Raw genomic sequence first — 20,489 nt, forward strand, 5'->3', positions numbered from 1 at the left:
GGGAGAGGTGTTCGGAATCCTTAGTGTCAGATAATGGAATCAAATTCTGTTATAAGGAACCGGCTTTCTTTAGGATTGTGGTGTGCAACAGATTAAAACCTCTGCGTCCTTCCCAAAAAGCAACATACAAGTTGATAGGTTGATTTTGTGTTGAAGGAGACTTTGCATGCCAGCTTTAGTGAGGGGAAATTGTGGAAGACTAAGGTTCAAAAGATCTTGTGGACTTTACACAATGTACCACATTTGGTCACGTGGGTAGCCATTTTTGCGCCATATGGAGAAAGGGGATTGGTACAAGATTGTGCATATGGTGGCTTTTCTACAATAGAGGGGTTGTTCATGCTGAGTTTGTGCACAGAAGGGCCAAGCTAAAGCACGATTTTACCTAAATAATACTGAATTTCTTTGGGGGGCTCACCCCCCAAACCCTGTGTTTCCCCATGTTTTTAACCACCCTCCACTAGATATATATATATATATATATATGTATGTATTTATTTAATAGACATTTCTGTACTTTTTAGGTAAAATTGTTTCAGCAAAAAATGCCTCGAATAAAAGGTTTTCGGAAAAATCAATGGATACCCACTAGAACTATATCAAAACTCTGGCTGAGAATTCAATCAAGGTTGGAGCGTGTATCAAGCTCAAACTACCTGTTTAGTTGTGGCCAATTTGGTTGAGGAAGTTCTCCAATTGGCTGTTCTGGGAAATCAGGGGAAATTCCATCCTCACCACTGATGGCATTGTATGTGGAACATCGAAAGAGTGGTGAAGGTGAGTTACTCAGAGAGTTATTCTGAAGTGTGCAGCTTAAGCCACTGTGTCCTCATTCTCATGTAGCCTGAAATATATGAACTATGCTGTGGGAAGTAGTGTGAAAAGTAAAAATAGCAATTGTCTAAACCAGTGATATTCCGCCGATGGGCTGTGTGTCGAATCACAGGAATCCGTCACTTCTCCCCAAGGGAGAGTTTTTCCCTGGGAGGATAGGGAGGTGAGCCTGCTCCGCAAAACCCTCCCTAGGGGTAGAGTCCAGGCGGAACATAACCGGGAGAGACTCACCCTTTGGGGAGAAGGAGTCCCATTCTTACAATGAACTCCTTAAGAAACATACCAATAATATACCTCTAAAAACCTCTAATGAAGAAATATATGAAGAACATACCAAAATATGTTATTGTCATCAAGAAACTCCGATTATTCCTTTGAAGGAAAAACAACATTGTTCTGAGATGAGGAAAAAGGTCTGTGGAGGAATACACATCGTAAAATAAACCAAGAGAATGGAGTGTGCCGTGGAAGTCCCTGGCAACGCTATGAAACAAAGAGGCGGCGACTGGGAAGAGAGAGTGCCCGTAAATTATACATTTGCCCGCACACGTATGCTGAAGAAGAGGTGGACGTGCGGCATCCTATACCAAAGAGGAAACTGACAAAATTCAGGCATGCAGTGTCTAGAAGTTAGAAAGAAAAGTAGAGCGAGAACCCGCAAGTTAGGAACTTGCTTGCAGACGTATGCTGAAGGAAAACTAGATGCATGGCGTCCTATGCCAAAGAGAAACACAAATTTAACTTCAGGCGCGCAAGAGTGGAGAGTAGCACAGGTGGACGCGAGGCCTCCTCATCCCGAGCGAGAGCTAAGCGGTGGCATGACCTCAATCAAGCAGAGGTGGACCAGTGGGTTAATGAATGACGCTGATACCACTTACTTTGATTCAACATGGAATGAACCGGCAAATAAGAGACAGCGGAAATCGCATATGAAACCACAGGAGTTACGAGAGGCCAACTTGACAAGTGGTAGAGAAGGTCCCAACCAGTCGAGAATCCCAGTGACGTTATCCCTGAACATGACAGGTAACGGGGAAAGCGGGAGACCCATGAGAGGGATTGAGGATCATTACTGGAACGCTCAAGCTCGTCCCAGTTGAGTAATTTATTGGCATTAAATGAAAAGAAAGAGAATCATTACTGGAACGCTCATACTTGTCCCAGTCGAGATAAAGCATTCACATGGAATGAACATCCTTTTTGAATGGTTTACAGTCCAAAAGGTCAAGGAGAAAACCCTGAGATATTACAGAATAGGAAACACTGTGAAAGGGGAAAACCGGAGGAGCAGACTGAAACAGAGAATAAGGTCCAAGCCCAAAGTGAAACCAAGTGTTGGATAAAGGTACCCTATAAAAGGAAAATGATCAATACAAATTAAATAAGGCAAGACGAGAATAAGAAGAAACACAAATTAACCAAGTGAAGGAGAAGGTTGAAAACCTGAAGAACCCAGTATCAGAATTGGGTGATTTAATAAAAGTAGTTACCAAGAACTACTTGAGAATACAATACTGTACTGAACTTGGTGAAAAAACAGTTTATAGGAGAAGGAAGTCATTCTCCTGGTTTTGTTGTTATAATAGTGCTAGGGTTAGAATAGGTTAGTTTGGACAGTGGGCCGATTCTGATTTGGACTCTCACTGACGACTGACTAGCACCTTAGTTCTGTTAGGTAGGGGAAACCCTTATCATAGGGAGGGATAGGCATGTATTCCTTTCAATTAATAAAAATCCTCAGTGAGATGTACAGTCAGAGTCTGTGTCGTCTTTCTGATCCACCACAGCTGCCATTCCTCCTTGCCTGTATGTGTGTTAGAAAAGGGGTGATGTCAATATCTCCTGTCAGAGGGTGATGTCAACCTCTTGTTACCTATGTGTGTTTGAGGATGTTTTCTCACACTGAGTTTCTAGGTTGTGAGTTGGATATAGGAGCCAAGCTAGAAGAGAAGCAACCTCCTGTGTTTCTGCTGAAAACAAGGTGGTAGTCGTCTCCTGACCCTCTTGCTTCATGTCAATCTTTATGCAGCAGTGGGTGGAATTGTTGAAACTCTCTACCTCTGCTAGCGGGAGCCGAAAGTTGCTGTAAAGTCAGACCCGAGCACTTAGCCATGGAGTTACAGGACTGGAAACCTTTTAAGGATTTTTTGGTTTTAGCCCACAAAAATGTTATGCCAATTAAAAGGGAGATCCAGGAGTTTTGCCGACACATTTCGGGTTGAACTGTGAGGTCCGCATTCAGGAGTGCCTCCTTACCACTGTGCCCGTAGCCATCGCCCATAATACACAGTCACCAGGGCATCAAAGTTCTCTCTCATTTCCCCATCCAGCAGGTGCTTGGCCGTTCCTGGCACAGCTGACCAGGGACCAAATAAAATGGAGCCAGGGCACAGGAAGCATTTAGAATAACACTGCTAGGGGCAAAATCCTTTTCTCCCCATGCATCTAACCTCTTTTTTGCCCTGACTGCAGGAAAAGAAGGAAATGAGGACGTCCTTAGGTTGGAAGTCACAGGTGGCACCACCAAGCTCTCAGGAGAGGTATTGGCAGATAAAAAAGCTGTGTCTGGAAGCACCAGATGATGATCCTTTGCCAGGTCCTGGTCAACTCTTGGAACGGACAAAAGTGAATTTAACTCCATGCACACCAAAAGGTATCTTAACTTTTTGAATAGTTTGGGATTATGTTTATGTAGATGTAATGTTAAATCAAGGTGCGGGGGAGAAAGATAACAACCCTGGCATATGGGTTGTGGACAACGTAAGAACAGAATAAATTCCCCGTTAGGGAACTCCCGTCCCCTGCACACTGTCTGGGGCTATGTCGCCAAGTAGTTTAGGATAAATAATTCTATGTTCACTCTATTAGTTAAACACAAGTTATTTAGACATTCAGTTTCTATAGTAGGATTTTGACATCGCATAGTCTAGTCATTAAATCAAGTAACAAAAAAACGCTCACTAATGTGCAAAAAGACACAACTTGTGGCTTGATATTTGATTGGTTCAGGATTTAATTGTTCCAAATTAAGTTGCCCAACGCGTTTCGAGATTGGTTCTCTTCTTCAGGGGATGTATTTACGAAAATCAAACTTTGAATCTGGTAGAAAAATAAATTTAAACAATTTTCTATATTAGTTGAGGGTTACAAACGTATGTAGTTTTTCAAATTTGTCTAAAACATAGATATTATAACATGAATAACATACATTAGACATAGGTTTAACAACATCTAAGTTTGACGGGTATGTACAGCGACACTGTATGCGATGATAACTCTTGAAGATAAGCATCCTTTCCCCTCTCATAAGAACGTCAGTAAGGTCATACAATACTGTCAAGAGATGTAGATATGAAAACTTAGACATCTGTTAATACATGTGACGTCACCAACATAAGTCACTTGATGACTTCAACACCATGCGGCAACAACTCTTACAGAAAATAAGTTTTTTACCACAAAATAGAATGTTAGCAAGGACATCCACTTTCTACCGGGTTTTTCCCTTAAGTGATTAAGATATAGAAGTAAGCTGATACTCGGACATTGTTTACACGCGTGACGTCATTCACGTACACAACATGATGACATCACGCCTATAAACGCAATAAATATGGCCATTTTCTGTGGAACTGACATCCATTCGGTGTCCAACCAGCCCTTTGAGCCACTACAACGCAACAACCAGGAGAGAAAACCACTGATATTAGTAAGTATCCTAATGGAAGCTTAGTTACTCTATAGGACTCTATTGAATTTTAAGCCCACTTTCTTTAACCATACTTTTTAGCTCTAACCTACAGGTTTTTTCCATACCTAGGTGGTTTAGCGCTTGAAAGACTACACCTGTACCACACCTGTTCTGAACGGTCCTTCACAATTGAGCACTTTCGGCTTATTATCCTCAGAGCCAATCACTATTTAGTAAGTGTTAGTTATTTTTCTATCTCTGCCTTGTAGGGATTTAATGTATTAACCTTGGTCTGATTTCTAATTAACCATTAGACAACTTTGTATTAAACATTTTGTTTGAACATAATTTTTAGTTTGAGTAAGATTTACAACTAGGACTATTTTTAAAGACTAGACTAAGAACTTGTCCCTCCCCTTTTATAAAAGGTAGGCTAACCCTACAATATATGTCCTAGATATTCCTGAAAGAAAAGTGAACATAAACATCCTTGGTCTGATTGAACCATGGAAGGAAGAATGTCCTTCTTCCCACTTCTTAAAGAAAAAGGAACAGGGTAAGCAAAGACAATTGACTATTTAAGCACTTGGTTCTTAAAACCACTCGCCATATAAGTGAGTTCACCATCAGTGAACATACTAGGAATCTAGAAACAGAATTATTTTTAGCACATTGACACCTACGAACCTTTAATTTAAAACTCCAACATTTGGTCCATTTTCTTCTAAATATGATGACAATTTTTTGTCAAACTTAGATGTTGTTAAAACTATGTCTAATTTATGCTATTCATGTTATAATACCTATGTTTTTGAACATTTTTAAAAACTACATAAGTTTGTAACCCTCACCTAATATAGAATATTCTTTAAATTTATTTTTCTACAAGATTTAAAGTTTGGTTTTCGTAAATACAGCCGCTGAAGAAGACACATTGGGCAACTTAATTTGGAACAATAAATCCTGAACCAATCACACATCAAGCCACACATTGTGTCTTTTAGCACATTAGTGAAAGTTTTTTTGTTACTTGATTTAATGACTAGACTATGTGATGTCTAAATCCTACTATAGAAACTGAATGTCTAAATAACTTGTGTTTAACTAATAGAGTGAACATAGAATTATTTATCCTAAACTACTTGGCTACATAGAGCCAGAAAGTGTGCAGCGGATGGGAGTTGCCTAACAGGGAACTTATTCAACTCTTGGAACGGAGGCAGGATTTTCCCAGGTTTCCAATACCAGAGCCTCTACTGTCAGGTTAAAGGCTAGAAAGGTCTCCTTTCGTGGACCTTCATCTAGAATGACTCAAAGTTCGAACTGAGCTTTAAACCTGGCAGGCGCTGACAAGTGTAGTGTCCCAACTATTTTGGGCACCAGATTTTGACTTAAAGACTGACTTCCCCGAAGAGGATGCTGGTAAAATGTCCAACTCTGGAGATGTGTCCAGACCACTGGCCTTCTGCAATTCGGAAGCTAGCTCCAACAGCCCTTTTCCATGATAGAACTCCTCCGAGAAGTCACTAACTTCTCTAGGGCAGAGGTGTTCCCTCCCAAAAGGAATAGGATCTTCGCCCTCAAAGATTTCTCCCATCTTAAACATAAATGCCACCATAGGAAGCAGAGCATGCTCCAGAGAAGGTACAGCATCGTCAACGACAAAAAAGAAGGATCAGGCGCAGACTACTCGATGCCTGAAGACAAAGCGGGTCGGCGTAGAGGTAGGTCTTCACCCCTTAGAGCATCGCAGCCAAGCCTTTGGGCATTCAATCAACATCCTTCACATGATCACTGTTGTCTTTCAAAGTGGGGTGGGTCCTGACAGCCCAGTAGCCGCCAGAGCCTTGGTGAAGATGTCAAACATCTCCAACCAATAAGCATCCCATTCCTCTGATGTGGAGGTTTGGGTGGGAAACAGTAGCTGCAGAGCTGTGTCTGGGGAGTCCCTGGAGTGATGAGGAAGAAGAGTGGTACCGAGAGGAACTGCTCAGTGAACAAAACCTCTTGTGGTACTTCTTTTCTTTGCTTTTTGCACTGTGAACTGGTCCTCCAACCGCTGCTTTGTGCCCTGAGACTTTGAACGAGGATCTCTTGTCTTTTTCCTTGTGGAACAAGGTGTAGAGTTCAGCCGCCCGCTCCCGGAGACCCTTCGATGCATCAACTGACATGACCCAAAGTCCACAATGGCATGTCTCTCCCCCTGATAGTAAAGACAGATCTTGTGGGGGTAGGAAACCAACATTCATCAAATGCAGTCTATGCAGGGCTTGAAGCTCTGGGCCTTTGCAGGATTAGGCATAGAAAATACACAAAGTAGAAGTGTTGCTGAAGTGAACAGATTGAGTGGAAAAAAGAAACTGAAGTCATGGGGCGCGCTGCCTTGATATATACTGGCACAATGTGATGTCAGCATGGGTCGTGCAGAGGCCAAGAGCAGCACTGACATAGGTCACCAACCACAGTCACCAGGGCCCGCAATGTTCCCTCTTTCCTAGATGCTCAGCGGGGAATGTCCATCTTCTTCACAGTATCTGGAGTGCACCTGGCTTTTCTGCTGATGCTGGCGCTTGTTGCTTCTCTCCTCCTTTGTGACTGAAACCACTGCTACTGATGACGTCTGTGCTGGTAGAGCTGGTGGGAAAAGTGTTGTTGCACATACAAGGATTGGTCTCTCTGACGGTAGTATTTTTTAGAGGTGTAGCAAAAGGGTGATCTATGCTCTTTCCTCTTGTGTTCCAGGCCGACAGAGTTTACAAGTGCCTGCCTCAGTTTTCGGTCTAGCGACCTAGTTCTCTGTATAGGAACCAAATAAGAACTCACCAGTGATTGGAATCCCTACATCGTTTTGCTTTGAAACCACTTTCAGACAAGAAGAATTTTTCCCCTGGTCAACGTCAAGCATTTTGTCGTCAAGACCTTGAACGTCAATTATGACAATGCTGAAGACACCAACGTTGAGCAATCAAGCGGCCTGCTCAATGCTGAAGGGCTGAATGTCAATCAAACTCTCAACATAGTGACCCCTCCATGGGGAACAGGTTGTCATCCTTAAAGTCGAACTGTGGCAGCGAAGATCTGACAGACCCCCAGGAGTGTCAAGGGCCTTGGGGACAACTTTACTGCTTTCTTTTGCAGGTGGGTCAGAATGTGTAGGAGCCCTTTCCTTCATAGAGGACGATATCCTCATCTTGATGCCTTCTCTTCCTTGAAGACACCTGTGGGACATCTTGGCACAAGTTGGACATGTCTCCACTTTGTGGCTGTTATAATGGCACCAAATACAAATGATGGAAGATGTCAAATGATTTGGAAATCTGACAAAAATCCTGTGTCAAAACACAGCAGAGAAAAAACTACCAACAGTAGGACATTGTTTTTCGTGATCCTCTCACACAGATCCGAAAGAAGAACTGACTTCACTTGCCAGCGCTTAGCATGAAGGGAGCTTGCACTCTCTGTTACCTTAAAGTTGCTGTGTTTTATTTACATGTTTTGCCAAGACTCCATATTGGCTCTTTGTTAGTGTCTAGGGATATCAATGAAGTTCCCAGGGTCAAGAATTAGGATTCCTCCTGTCTACCGTTTAATCAAAAAGAACCCTACTCACCTGCATGTCAGTTGTATTCCTGCCATATTGGACATTATAGCTGAGGTGGATACATTCTTTGTAATCACATGTGCCGCCAAAAAGAAGAATTTCTTGAGAGGCTATATTCGTGTTAACATTCATATTAACATTGAAATTGAGTCACAGGTTAATACCTAGCAAGAAGCCAAATATTGTCCAGATTACCTATCTTCAGAGAACCAATATACAGGTTCACTATCAACACGATTGCTTTAACAATGGGAAGGTACATCACAATGTTAAAAGAACTGAAAATAAATTAAAATTTTATAGGCAAGGCAAAAACAAACAATAGACACATAATTAAGCAATGTCACTCTCACTCTGAAAAGGGGCCAGTTTCCCAAAAAACATTGTTTTTAGGTATTTATAAAACTAAACTATCCATAAATAAATGACTACATTGTGTCCATGTGGAAATAGAGGTGTTCATCTAAAACCCGTTATGGGTACGTTGAAAAAGAACATATGCATTTATGAAGCTTTGTTTTTTCAAGTTTTGTCTTTATTCACTTTCTTAAAAAAAGAATAAACTTTGGACTGGCTTTATCTGCAGTATAGCTGTAGATTCCTGCACTTCATCAATGATTGTATTAGATAAAATAAGTCAACTACATACTTTTTGGGGGGACATATGGGCATGGGCACATACTCATTTCTTCATAGGTTTACCACATACACCCACCCCAACCCAAAAAACACCTTTTGATCACAGTACCCAGTCACCAACATAATGCACTGTGAAAATGTAACAACAATGCAAGATAGAGATGGAAAAATATAAACAATAAATGCTTTGATGGAACACATAGCATGCAGACTGGTAAGAGTAAATTGTATTGCCCACTAAACTCTCTAAATACTTTTTTATAGGGTTTACCAAACAGTGGAACCTGGGATACAATACCATATCTGAAATTCAGTAACAACTGCATTGCTAATTCACTGTTTCCTATACTACAATATCAATAGTTTGAACTGTTAAATATTGGCTCAATGTCCTAGCAACACTCCTTGGCCAAATAAGAGCACTTACCTGGTGTCAATGGTCTTTCTGGGATATTCAAATGGTGGTAGATAAAAGCTTGACTATCGTGAACGGTATCCATATCAATCTCCTCTTCTTCTTGAGAGTTTGAAAACTAAGAAAAACAATTTAAAACAGCATTCTTTTAAAAAAAAAGAGTATAACAAGTGACCCTTTTTCCAATCTGGATGGGAAAGGTACTTATTTTGAGGGGACAGAAAAAAATGGCAAAAGAATGAAGTCCCATCAGACACCTCATTGTTTTACAATGATAAAACAAATGTATTGTGGAAGGGAAAAAAAGAAAAAACATGTCCACTATAAAATGTATTTAAATAAGCAATACATAATCTTGCACCTTGATTTCTTTAAGTATTTTTTTTAACAAATGGCAGGAGCAAAACAAGTGTATAGAACTGAGAGTAAAGTTGGGTCTAATAGGTCAGAATGGACGACGTTCAAACTGCGGGCAGCAGAAGAAATAACACACTGCAAAAAATGTAAAGTGCCTGGAAAAAGGGCAGGCTTCCAGTGTAAGAGTCTCGTATGCTTGGGGCATGAACTGTAAAAAAATAAATATGCCAACGAATATAAATTAATTGGCGGTTCGAAAAATGAAAACAATGATCGACTAGTAAAATATATTTGAAGAAAGTAAAAAAAAAAAACAATTTAAAAATAAAAACATACTAAAAGGTTTTGGTTAATGTACTAGAAAGAATGCATGTAGTCTTGATTGAGCAAAATTAAAACAACCTTTAGCCTGTGCTCAACAAAGAATTGTGGCACTATCAATGAACATTTCATAGGAAGAACATCAGGACTTTCAAATTATTATTAAAGACGGTCTAAGAGTCACAAAAGGAGCAATATTAAGGAACAGAATTGTCACGGGGGAAATGGTTATTCTTACAAAAGAACACATTTTCTTTCATCTGGAAAATATGCTTTGGTAAATTAAATCTTTAAAGGGGTTTAACCAGGAATCTTTCATAAGCGGTTGTTTATGACCGGGCTGTCATAATCCTCAATGTCAAAGAATACAACATAGATCTGTTGTAGGATTTATTTTTTATTTCTACATTGTATGTTGCTGTGTGTGCATATGGGTTGCATTTTTTAAATACAATGTATATGATTCTGTTACATTAATTACACATCGTCCAAGGGAAAATGAACAACGTTGCTAATCTTTTAGGAATATTTTAAGTTTCCATATAAAGCAATGATATGGTGACACTAATATGAAGGAAAACATGAATACTTAAACGTTGTGGTTGGATGGATCACATGAGATATTAAAGCAAAGTAAGCTTACCACAGAAGATCGAATTTGCAGAGATTCTGCAGAAATAGCAGCTACATTTCTAAACACAAGTCTTTACTATGATGCTAGGTACACTAAGGTCTAACGTAAGAAACGCACTCTGATTTTAAGTTTGACTTTACTGTTGCCATCAATTTTCTCTGCTACCTGACCAGGCTCCAATGGGGATCCAAGCGGAGACTCTGCTTTCCTTTTCACCCCTTGCTGATGAACAGGCATGCCAATTATAGCGTCCTTGCCAAAAGGGTCATCATCCTGGAAGTAACAAAAATGATGCATTACACCTCACAGTCCATTTTACACGGTTGTCATATTCTTCAAAACATAGGTAGCATACACTACATGTTTCAGAGGACAATATAAAACAGTCACTTTACCTACCACTAGTAGTATTTGTAAACTAGAGGACTCAAATACACTGTTTAGCAAAGCACCCAGTGCTCAAAAGATAATGACCAGGTTTGCATAAGAATATTTAAAGGAATGGTTCGCCCAAAAATTTTTATTTCAAAAATAGATAGGCAACATAAAAAAAAAACGATTGGTCTTTTTTTCTTTCGAAGTCCCTATGTAAAATTTTAAGCAATTCAAGCTCAAAAATTGAAAAAGCAAGCACATGGGGGCATCCATTTTGTGAAATGGCTGCCCGCCTGTGCTGGCTTTTGCGGCACTAATGAAGGAAAAGCCAGCCAGCTGTAGTAAACAAAAGCTACCAGTGGGTGGCTTTTCCTTCATCAGTGCCGGGACTCGGAGGACGCGGACCGGAGACTACAGGCAGAAAAGCTGCAGCTGCATCTCGGTAAGTGCTATTTATTTATTTTTAAAAATAAGCACTAGCTGCGTTTTGTTTTCTAACTTTTCTGGGCTGGAGGAGCCCAGAAAACTTAGAAATAAAACTGCAGCTTTAAAAACGTTGTATTTATGTTTGCGGTCGCTTTTGAAGCAGCCGCAAACATAAATACAACGTTACTGTGTTTGAAAACGCTGCGGTTTTTCTTTCTAAGTTTCTCAGGCTCCTCCGCGTTGTGTTTCTGCCTAAATCTGCTTTCCCATTTGGGGCTTTAGGGCTCCCCAAGGGGAGCCCTAGAGCCCCAAATGGGAAAGCAGATTTAGACAGAAACACAGCGGCATGTAAACACAACCGTGTTGTGTTTCTGCCTGCCTTTGCTTTCACTTTGGGTCTCCGGTGCTCTCCTGGGGGAGCACCGGAGACCCAAAGTGATAGCCACAGCAGGCAGAAACACAATGCGGTTGTGTTTGAAAACGCTGCGTTTTTTCTTACTGAGTTTCTCAGGCTCCTCCGAGCCTGAGAAACTTAGAAAGAAAAACCGCAGCGTTTTCAAACACAACCGCATTGTGTTTCTGCCTAAATCTGCTTTCCCATTTGGGGCTTTAGGGCTCCCCACGGGGAGCCCTAGAGCCCCAAATGGGAAAGCAGATTTAGGCACAAACACTGCAGCATTTAGCATTTCCCATTTGGGACTCTTGGGCCCCCCCGTGGGGAGCCCAAGAGCCCCAAATGGGAAATCAGATTAAGGCAGAAACACTGCGGCATGTAAACACAACCGTGTTGTGTTTCTGCCTGCCTTGGCTTTCACTTTGGGTCTCCGGTGCTCCCATGGGGGAGCACCGGAGACCCAAAGTGATAGCCAAGGCAGCGGTTGTGTTTGAAAACGCTGCGGTTTTTCTTTCTGTGTTTCTCAGGCTCCTCCGAGCCGGAGGAGCCTGAGAAACTTGGAAAGAAAAACCGCAGCGTTTTCAAACACAATAACGTTGTATTTATGTTTGCGGTCGCTTCAAAAGCGACCGCAAACATAAATACAACGTTTTTAAAGCTGTGGTTTTATTCCAGCCCGGAACACTTAGAAAAAAAAACACAGCTAGTGTTTATTTTTATTAAAAAATAGCACTTACCGAGATGCAGCTGCAGCTTTTCTGCCTGTAGTCTCCGGTTCCCGTACTCCACGTACAGCACCAATGAAGGAAAAGCCACCCAGTGGTAGATTTTGTTTACTACAGCTGGCTGGCTTTTCCTTCATTAGTGCTGCAAAAGCCAAAGCGAGCACAGCGGCGGGCATTCATTACACAAAATGGATGCCCCATGTGCTATCTTTGAGCTTGAATTGCTCAAAATTTTACATAGGGACTTCGAAGAAAAAAAAATGCCAATCGTTTTTTTTTTATATTGCCTATCTATTTTTGAAATAAACATTTTTGGGCAAACCATTTCTTTAAAAGCTTCTCCCCATTACCACCTGTGACAAAATAATTACAGAATAAACTAATATTTCTCCCCATTAAGGCTTCTGCCAGAAAATCTCGAAAAGCACAGTAACATCAGGCAATGAGGAATAAAATGATGACAACAAACGCCCACCAGGAGATGCAGTGCGTCGCATCTGTCTGGCGCTGATGGTTACCCCAAGCTGGAGTTGATTTTGGGGTCAGTATATATAGAGCTGACCCCATTTTCTGCAGCAGTCAGCAGCTCAGGGACTGGAGAACAGACAGAGACATATGAGCTACCTGCTAAGGTCGGCAGGTTGGGAGGACAATCGGGAATATGCGGCAGAAAGGACTCATTCGTCTGAAAGAGCATTAACAAGCAAGTTAATTTTTCCTTCAAATTAATTCAGTCCTTCACAGTGCCAATCAGCAGGCTCATACAATCCAGGGAAAGCAGGAAATGCAGTACAGAAGTAGTTGGACGAATGAAAAGGTGCAGACCTCTCTCCGGACACAATGCAGAGAACATACGCCACTTGCAGGAATAAATATACTCGATAGCCAGCCTTTCAGAAAGGTGCACGTTCAGGATGATATTCGACAGGTCCAACTCCTTATACCTCAGCCTCCGAGTAGCCAAGCATGAAGGGTTCCGGATGCTGATTCTCAGATTGAGGACCCGCCCACTGTGCAAGGCACCAGGAAGGGCAGATGGAATGTCAAGAAGTTGCCAGCACCACATACTCCAGGCCCAGTCTAGAGCAAACAGAACCAACATGGACTAGGACAGCTGAAGTCTTCTGATAACTCAACATAAACAAAGAGGTGATGGCTGGAAGGTTTAGCATGAATCGTAATCTCTGGCATTGCTCTGGGAGACCCTCCGGACCATTGTTCTTTGACTTCCAATACATTACAGAAGGAGGAAGACCATATGCAAATCAGACTTCGTCCCACACCAAAAGGGGCAGTCCAGTCCGAACTGCTAGGTCACATCCCTTCTGCACGAGACCACAAGCATCCCCAAACATGTTTCGGCCATGTCGGGCCTCATCAGTGAGGAGTAGCTTGGGTCTCTAGGCCCAGCAGGCACAAGACCCACATCTTGGCATACCCGTCCCACTCAGGTTGACAAAGCAAAAACAGAGGTGATCACATTTCTCGTTTGTCTCCCTATGTGAGAGAGGGCATGCCCAGACTTGGGTCCCTTCCTCGCTGCACCACAGGGAAACAAGCTGCAGCTCACTGGAGGAGGCCCAACAATGCGAAACATGTCTGGGATTGCTTGTGTTTCTGTGCAGAGGGGACCTGGCCTAGATGAGACAAAACCTGTCCCACTGACTTCCCTCGGATCAGCAAGTCGTCCAAGGATGAAAATAAATGGACCCCGGATCTCCTGATCTACCGCCATGAGCTTGGTGAAGACCCTGCAGCTGAGGTCAACCCAAAGGGAAGCACTTAGAACTGATAGTGCTTGTCCCCTATGTGGAACCTCAGGAACTTCCTGTGCTTTTGATGTATCAGCACATGGAAATAAGCGTCCTGTAGATCTATTGACACCAGTCAGTCCTGAAGTTCGAGAGAGTGGAGAATTTCTTCCAACGTCACTATTCTGAATTTATCCTTCCTCAGGAACTTGTTCAAGGCACTGAGGTCCAGAATGGGACATAGACCTCCTCCCTTCTTGGTCACCAGGAAATACTGGAAATACCAACCTGATCCTCTCTGTTCGGGAGGTACATCTTCCAAAGCAACCTTCAACAACTCTCAGTTATTCCTGTCCCGGTCGGATTGGAGGTGGTGGGGGTCTGTCTGGAGGTTTCCTTAAAAAAGGCAGACAATAACCCTACCGGACGAGCTCTAGGCCCTAGGCATCGGAGGTAATCTCCAACCACTGGGGACAATGTTCTGCCAACCAACCACAAACAGGTAAGTCGTGGGAGGGGAAATCAAAGCAGCTTGGAGGGCGGAGTGGCCCCTGCCGCAGTTAGCTGGCCTCTAGATGCCCCTCTGCCCTTTCCGGGGTGCGAGAAACGCTTCTGCCCCTGCCTGGCCTGCAGGAGCTCCACCTTCTTGCAATAAGTAGCAGCTGTCTCTAGAGAGGAGAAGAAAAGAAGCCCTAAAGGTAAAGACCCTTGCGCCCCCACCAAATATCTTTTAGTGTTTCCAGTCAATGATTAAATCATCACATGCATAAGATAAATCATAAATTCTTCACATTGTCATATGTAGACAACAAAAGTACAGAACATTTTTTAATCACAATCAAACGATACGCAGACAAAGCTCTGTGCGTTTCGGGTATTAGCACCCTTCTTCAGGAGCAAAAGAACTTACAAACATCATATATACAGAGTCTTCAATTATGTTTTCTAGAAATCAAAAGCAGAATTCATTTGTTACTTTTAGGACTCTTTTCTTCTCCTCATTAGTTTGTGACCTTGTGCTATTGTCTCTTTTTCTCCCCAGCAACCCGAACCAATGTAACATTTATAACACACTTTCAAAGTATTTGACTTTGGATTAATAAGGTGTGCACTTTTAAGGAACCAGTAGCTTTTTTCTGCCTCTGCTCTAGAGGCAAAGCTGAAAGCAGGTTTGGCCGGCTGTGCAGCTAGGCCCAGCTATTCTGTGGCTAATTTTGACTATTTAACTTTTCCAAAGAGTCATCAGCCTTCTGGCCAAAAATGAATTCTCCCTCGAAAGGCATGTCCATTAGCCTATACTGGACGTTCGGAGAGAAGCCAGATGACCTGAGATAAGCTTGTCTCCTCATGACTACCACCGCCACTTAACAACGTCACCAACCTCTGTTCAGACCCCACCAACCTGGCTGACCCCTACAACCAGACAGTGCTCTCAGCCATAAATTCCATCGCCCCTCTTAAACTAAGGAGTCCTAAACAGCATGCGCACCTCAATTCGTGGTTCACACCTCAGCTTAGAGTGTTGCGTAAAGGGAAAGGCATTGCAGAGGCATGGTGGAAAAGTCCCCCATCTGATGCCCACAAGGACAGTTTATTCTGTGCTACTCTCACCTATAAAGAAGCCATCTTTCAGGCCAAAACAGATTCGTACAATAACCGTATACTAACAGCACAATCTAATACTAAGGAATTATTCAAAATCCTCAAGGAACTCGAGACTCCTGCTACACCCCCCGACTCCTGCACTAAAGATAGCACCTGGGGCTCCGACATACAGTCAGCACCCCTCCAATCCAAAATTAAAAACAAACAAAACTCTTTACAGTCTGACCAACTCCTGACCGTTCCCACGCCTAATGCCTACCAAACCAACCTACTCTGCAAACCATTCGTATTCTCCCCTCTTACCACTCGGGAGGTAGAAGGGATTATAAAAGATCTCACACCTTCCAACTGCCAAGGTGACCCTTGCCCTGCTACTATCATTAAGGAAGCCTCACATGAATTAGCCCCTTTCATCACGGCCTTCATAAACGCCTCCTTCAAAACGGGCATTGTCCCTGACAACCTCAAGGATGCTGGAGTAATCCCCTACTTAAAAATCCATCACTCGACCCTAATATACCTACTAATTTCAGACCCAACACCACTGTCCCCTTCCTGCTCCAGATCCTTGATCGTGCAGCATACCTGCATATCCAAGACTATCTTGAATCTAATAACCTTCTTGGATTAAGACAATCTGGTTTCCGCCCCAAACGCGGGACGGAGACAGCCTTAATCGACCTGAAAACCGAAATGGAGATTCTAAAAGACAATGGGAAGCTAGCGCTATTCCTTCTCCTAGACACCTCTGCGGCATTTGATCTGGTCAATCACCAAATACTCTGCCAACATCTCAAATCGGCAGCCCACTTCTCGGACTCTGCCAATGCATGGATCCACTCCTTCTTAAGTAACAGATCCATGCGGGTCTTCTCGCCGCTAGCATCTGCAGACCCCTCACCAATTTATTGCGGCATTCCCTCAAGGGTCCTGTGTATCACCCACCCTCTACAATGTGTTCACTAAACCCCTCTTTGATGTGCTTGACTATCTGGGTGTCTCCTACACCAACTATGCGGACGACACCCAGATACTCATTCCCATCACTGGTGATCACATAGCCGATTCCAAATCACTGAACAATGTCTTTCTGGTCATCCAGGCTTGGACAACATGGCACAACATGAATTATGCCTTAACGACGTAAAGATGGGGCTACTACTACTAGGCTCGACCCAACGTCTCAGCAAATTAGACCAAGCATTTAAGTCGTTCAATATCGATGGCAAGGACATCAAGGTATCGGCAGACACCAAAATCCTAGGTGTCTACCTCGACTCGACCATCTCGCTGAACAGGCAAACGAATGCAGTTAGGTCGGCCTCAGCATACACCTGCAAACATATCACCGCCTGCAGACCTTTTCTCAACCCACACAATTGTATTACATTAGCAAGAACACTCATGTCTAAAATCGACTACTGCAGTTCCCACTACCTGGGGACTAGTCAATCTAACCTCAAAAAATTACAAATAGTCCTGAACAATGCCATCAGGGCCGCTCTTAACATCCCCAGGCGTTCCCACATCTCCAACACCCGCGCTGACCTACGTTGGCTCCCAGTAAAACATAGAATCGCTTTGAAAACTCTAGCCTTGACCCACAAATGCTTGGACAACAAAGCACCACCTTACCTAGCCTCTCGACTCATACTCCACACTTCCATGCGACCCACCAGATCTCCACATATACAAAGCCTTATCATGCCCAGATTCAAACACCAAAAAGCTGGTGGGGTGAGCTTTCCTGTCCTAGCCTCTAAGCTTTGGAACTCCTTGCCTACTCCTATCAGAACAGAGCCTTCTTTCCTAACCTTTAAGAACAAAACCAAATCCTGGCTGCTCCTGCAGAATGTATGAAACACCATTCCCATGTTGGACCTGACTTGTAAGATACTGTAACTCTCTATATATCTTCTGTATTGTGTTGTAAATATTTTCGACATGTATGTATGGTAACTGTTCTCAAGAAGATGCGCCCGGTTGCCCGAGGGCCTGGCTGAGCTTTACAAATAAAATAAATGACAAATTACCAACTCAATCAAACGGTTGACGCTGTCGGCCACGGCCAGACCCATTTGCAGCGACTGCCTGGCCACCTCCTTCCTATCTTCCACCATTTGTGAAAACCCATCGCACATTTTACCTTCGGGAAGGTATTGAGCCACCTGCTGCACAGCTTTCCATAATCCAAAAGAGTATTTTGCAAACCCACTGGCCTCAGTGAAGTTATGATGTGTACATACACGTAGGCAGACCAACGCATGGATATTTATATACCATTTTATTGTTTAGAGGCCTTTTTGATAGTTTTGGAAATTACTAACTCTCCTTGCAGCAGGTTGTCGCATAGGGGCTTCAATAGTAGGTCCCGAGAAGCTCTCGCAGCAGGACTGAAGTGTGGCCCTGAAACCGAGACCACTGACAAAGGAGAAGCCACTGGAGCGATCTCATGCGCAGCCTGAGCCTCTGGCATGACGAGAATGAAGTAGGCCATGAGGTCCAGCAAGTAAGAGGCCGGCAGGAATATTCTTGTGTTATTGGATGATATTTACCATCTTTGATATGTTTGCACTTCGGCATCGGGTGGGAAGGCCCTGCCCAGTTGAGTGCCCAAGACCGCAGCGATAATACGGTGGGATTGGGACAGCGAAACCCGAGACTTCTTAAAGGTCATGGAGAAGTCTAAGCTGTGCAACCTTGTATGCGCGTAACAGATAGGCTGATGCCTGGTCTGGGGAGCGATCTCGGAAAAGCCAGTACTCCATGTAGGGAAAGAAAAGAATGCCTTCACCAAGCTAGCCCTTGTTGAAGACCTGTAGCGCTCAAGCCAGACCGAATGGCAGGCCGTTTAACTGGTAGTGGCAATGGACAACTACGAATCTCAGGTACTCTGTGTTTGAGGTGAATTGGCATATGGAAGTAGCAATCTTGGAGATCCAGTTTAATCAGCCAGTCCCACCTTGAATGTGTCTTTGCGCAGATACAAGTTCAAGAGCTGCAGATCCAATATGGGGTGTAAACCCTCATCTTTCTTCGGCACAAGAAAATAGACCAAGTACCAGCCCTTGCCTCGTTCCAAGTGGGGCACCAATTCTATAGTGACCTCCACCAGAAGCTGCCGGACCTCTTCCAAAAGGAGAGAGCCCAGAGACAAGCACTGGCGGAAGGGGGGGTGATATGTAAGGCCTTGAGCAATGGGGAGGCAAACCTGGTGAACAATCTGTAGAGCTCAGGCATCGGACGTGGTGTGATACCATTTGATGCGAAGCACAGACATTCTTCCCCACACAGGGGATATACGATGAAAGGGCACGGTTGAGGCTTTATTGCCTCTTCCTGGAGCACCCCAGCCGAGCCCCTGGCTGGGCAGCATTGTATTTGTTGCTTGCCTGAGGGAACTTCCCTCTGAGCATAGGATGGTGTTAGGGAGAATCAGTTTCGTGCTAAATTCCTCCCACCTTAGAGATACCCAGCTCTTTTTCAGAACTTTTTGACTTTGTACTTTTAATTTGATGTGTTTTTGTTTCTTTTGGTTGTGGATTGTGACAAACTCCATAGGCATCATCTTTTACATTGTGTCACACAGCACCTTCAGTGCAGTGGTACAAGGAAGTCTTTCACTTTTCCCAAAGGTTTAAATACCTTCTCTTGGATAAACTAACGTTTCCAAGAGCAGTAAAGTGAAAATGACTTTACTTACATTTGTAACTTTCTAGACCCAGCACACACTATATTACAATAGGGTGCTGCAGGGGTTACTTAGTACCCTCTGTGTCCAGCTTCTCATGTAACAATTTTATGTTACCCTTTCCTCGATGAATGGCTGGTGGCAGTGGTTTACTTTTAACTACTGTGGTGTGCTACTACCATGGGCTGCATTCACAGCTGCCGTAAAGTACCCAGTGGTGCCACTTTTGTAAAAAAAAAAAAAGGCCCCAGTCTTCTTTTTTCACCATTTCTTTGTGGAAAGGTCCTTCTTGCGATTTACTCTGCTTGCCAAACCAGGCTTGGTCCCTTTGTTCACTTTGTCTTTGGTCGAATTCACGAGTGAAGCCCACCTCTGGCTCCAGGGTGTCTGGCGGGGGCAGGAAGCGAGGGAGGTGCCTGAAACTCCCTGTGCTTAGTCTCCTAGGAGACAGAAATGCACTCTTAGGTTAGTGGCCAGCTGGCTATCCGACAAGGCCAGCCCCCCTGCTGGGTGACTAACAGCTAGACTGGAATGAATGGGGGAAACCTGCAGAAAAGGCGAGGCTTTTTGGCTTGGAAGGCAGAGTCGACCACTGGATGAAGGAATCCCAAGAAGAACTTGGAAGAGATGCCTGCTGCAACTCCTGGACCGTTGGTTTGCGCAGTGAATCCCTGCTGCTGTGCTGAAGTTCCGAATTTTTATCGACAGAGAAGCCGCAAGGACTTCTCCCTTTGAGTTGATGGGACCAATCAACTCCAAAGTAAGCGACCTGGACATCCTCTCGAAGCTGGTTGAATTTCCACTGCAGTCGCTGCTGGAACAGAATAGCCAGGGAGAGGAACACCAGTTATTTTTAAGCTGGCCAAGAGCTCCAAGAAGATCCTCCGGACTCCCAGGAAGCAGGACTCACCGAGCCTGAGCCACCTCACCAGAGTGCTGGACCCCAGATGCAAGGAAAGCCCATCTCAACAGCCAGGAACTGCAGTGTTGCTATTTGCGGTAGAGGCGAGGAGTTGAAACACTGAAGTGC

At 43.5% G+C, this 20,489-nt stretch overlaps 1 protein-coding gene across 2 annotated transcripts in view; it reads right to left on the reverse strand.

The window, feature by feature from the left end:
• TAF2 (TATA-box binding protein associated factor 2) overlaps positions 1 to 20,489 on the reverse strand; it is a 2,148,555-nt gene that overhangs the window by 183,711 nt on the left and 1,944,355 nt on the right. The window contains exons 24-25 of one of the 2 annotated variants that reach the window (XM_069621552.1): positions 10,658 to 10,765; positions 9,193 to 9,298 (exon numbers count right to left, since the gene is read on the reverse strand). In XM_069621552.1, coding sequence (XP_069477653.1) covers positions 9,193 to 9,298; positions 10,658 to 10,765 — 214 coding nt within the window. Of the gene's footprint in view, positions 1 to 9,192; positions 9,299 to 10,609; positions 10,766 to 20,489 lie in introns of both variants that reach the window. The other variant, XM_069621551.1, reaches the window with a different exon arrangement.

The sequence above is a fragment of the Ambystoma mexicanum genome, chromosome 5q, assembly GCF_040938575.1.
Source record: "Ambystoma mexicanum isolate Mex_15411 chromosome 5q, UKY_AmexF1_1, whole genome shotgun sequence".
Lineage (NCBI taxonomy): Eukaryota > Metazoa > Chordata > Amphibia > Caudata > Ambystomatidae > Ambystoma > Ambystoma mexicanum.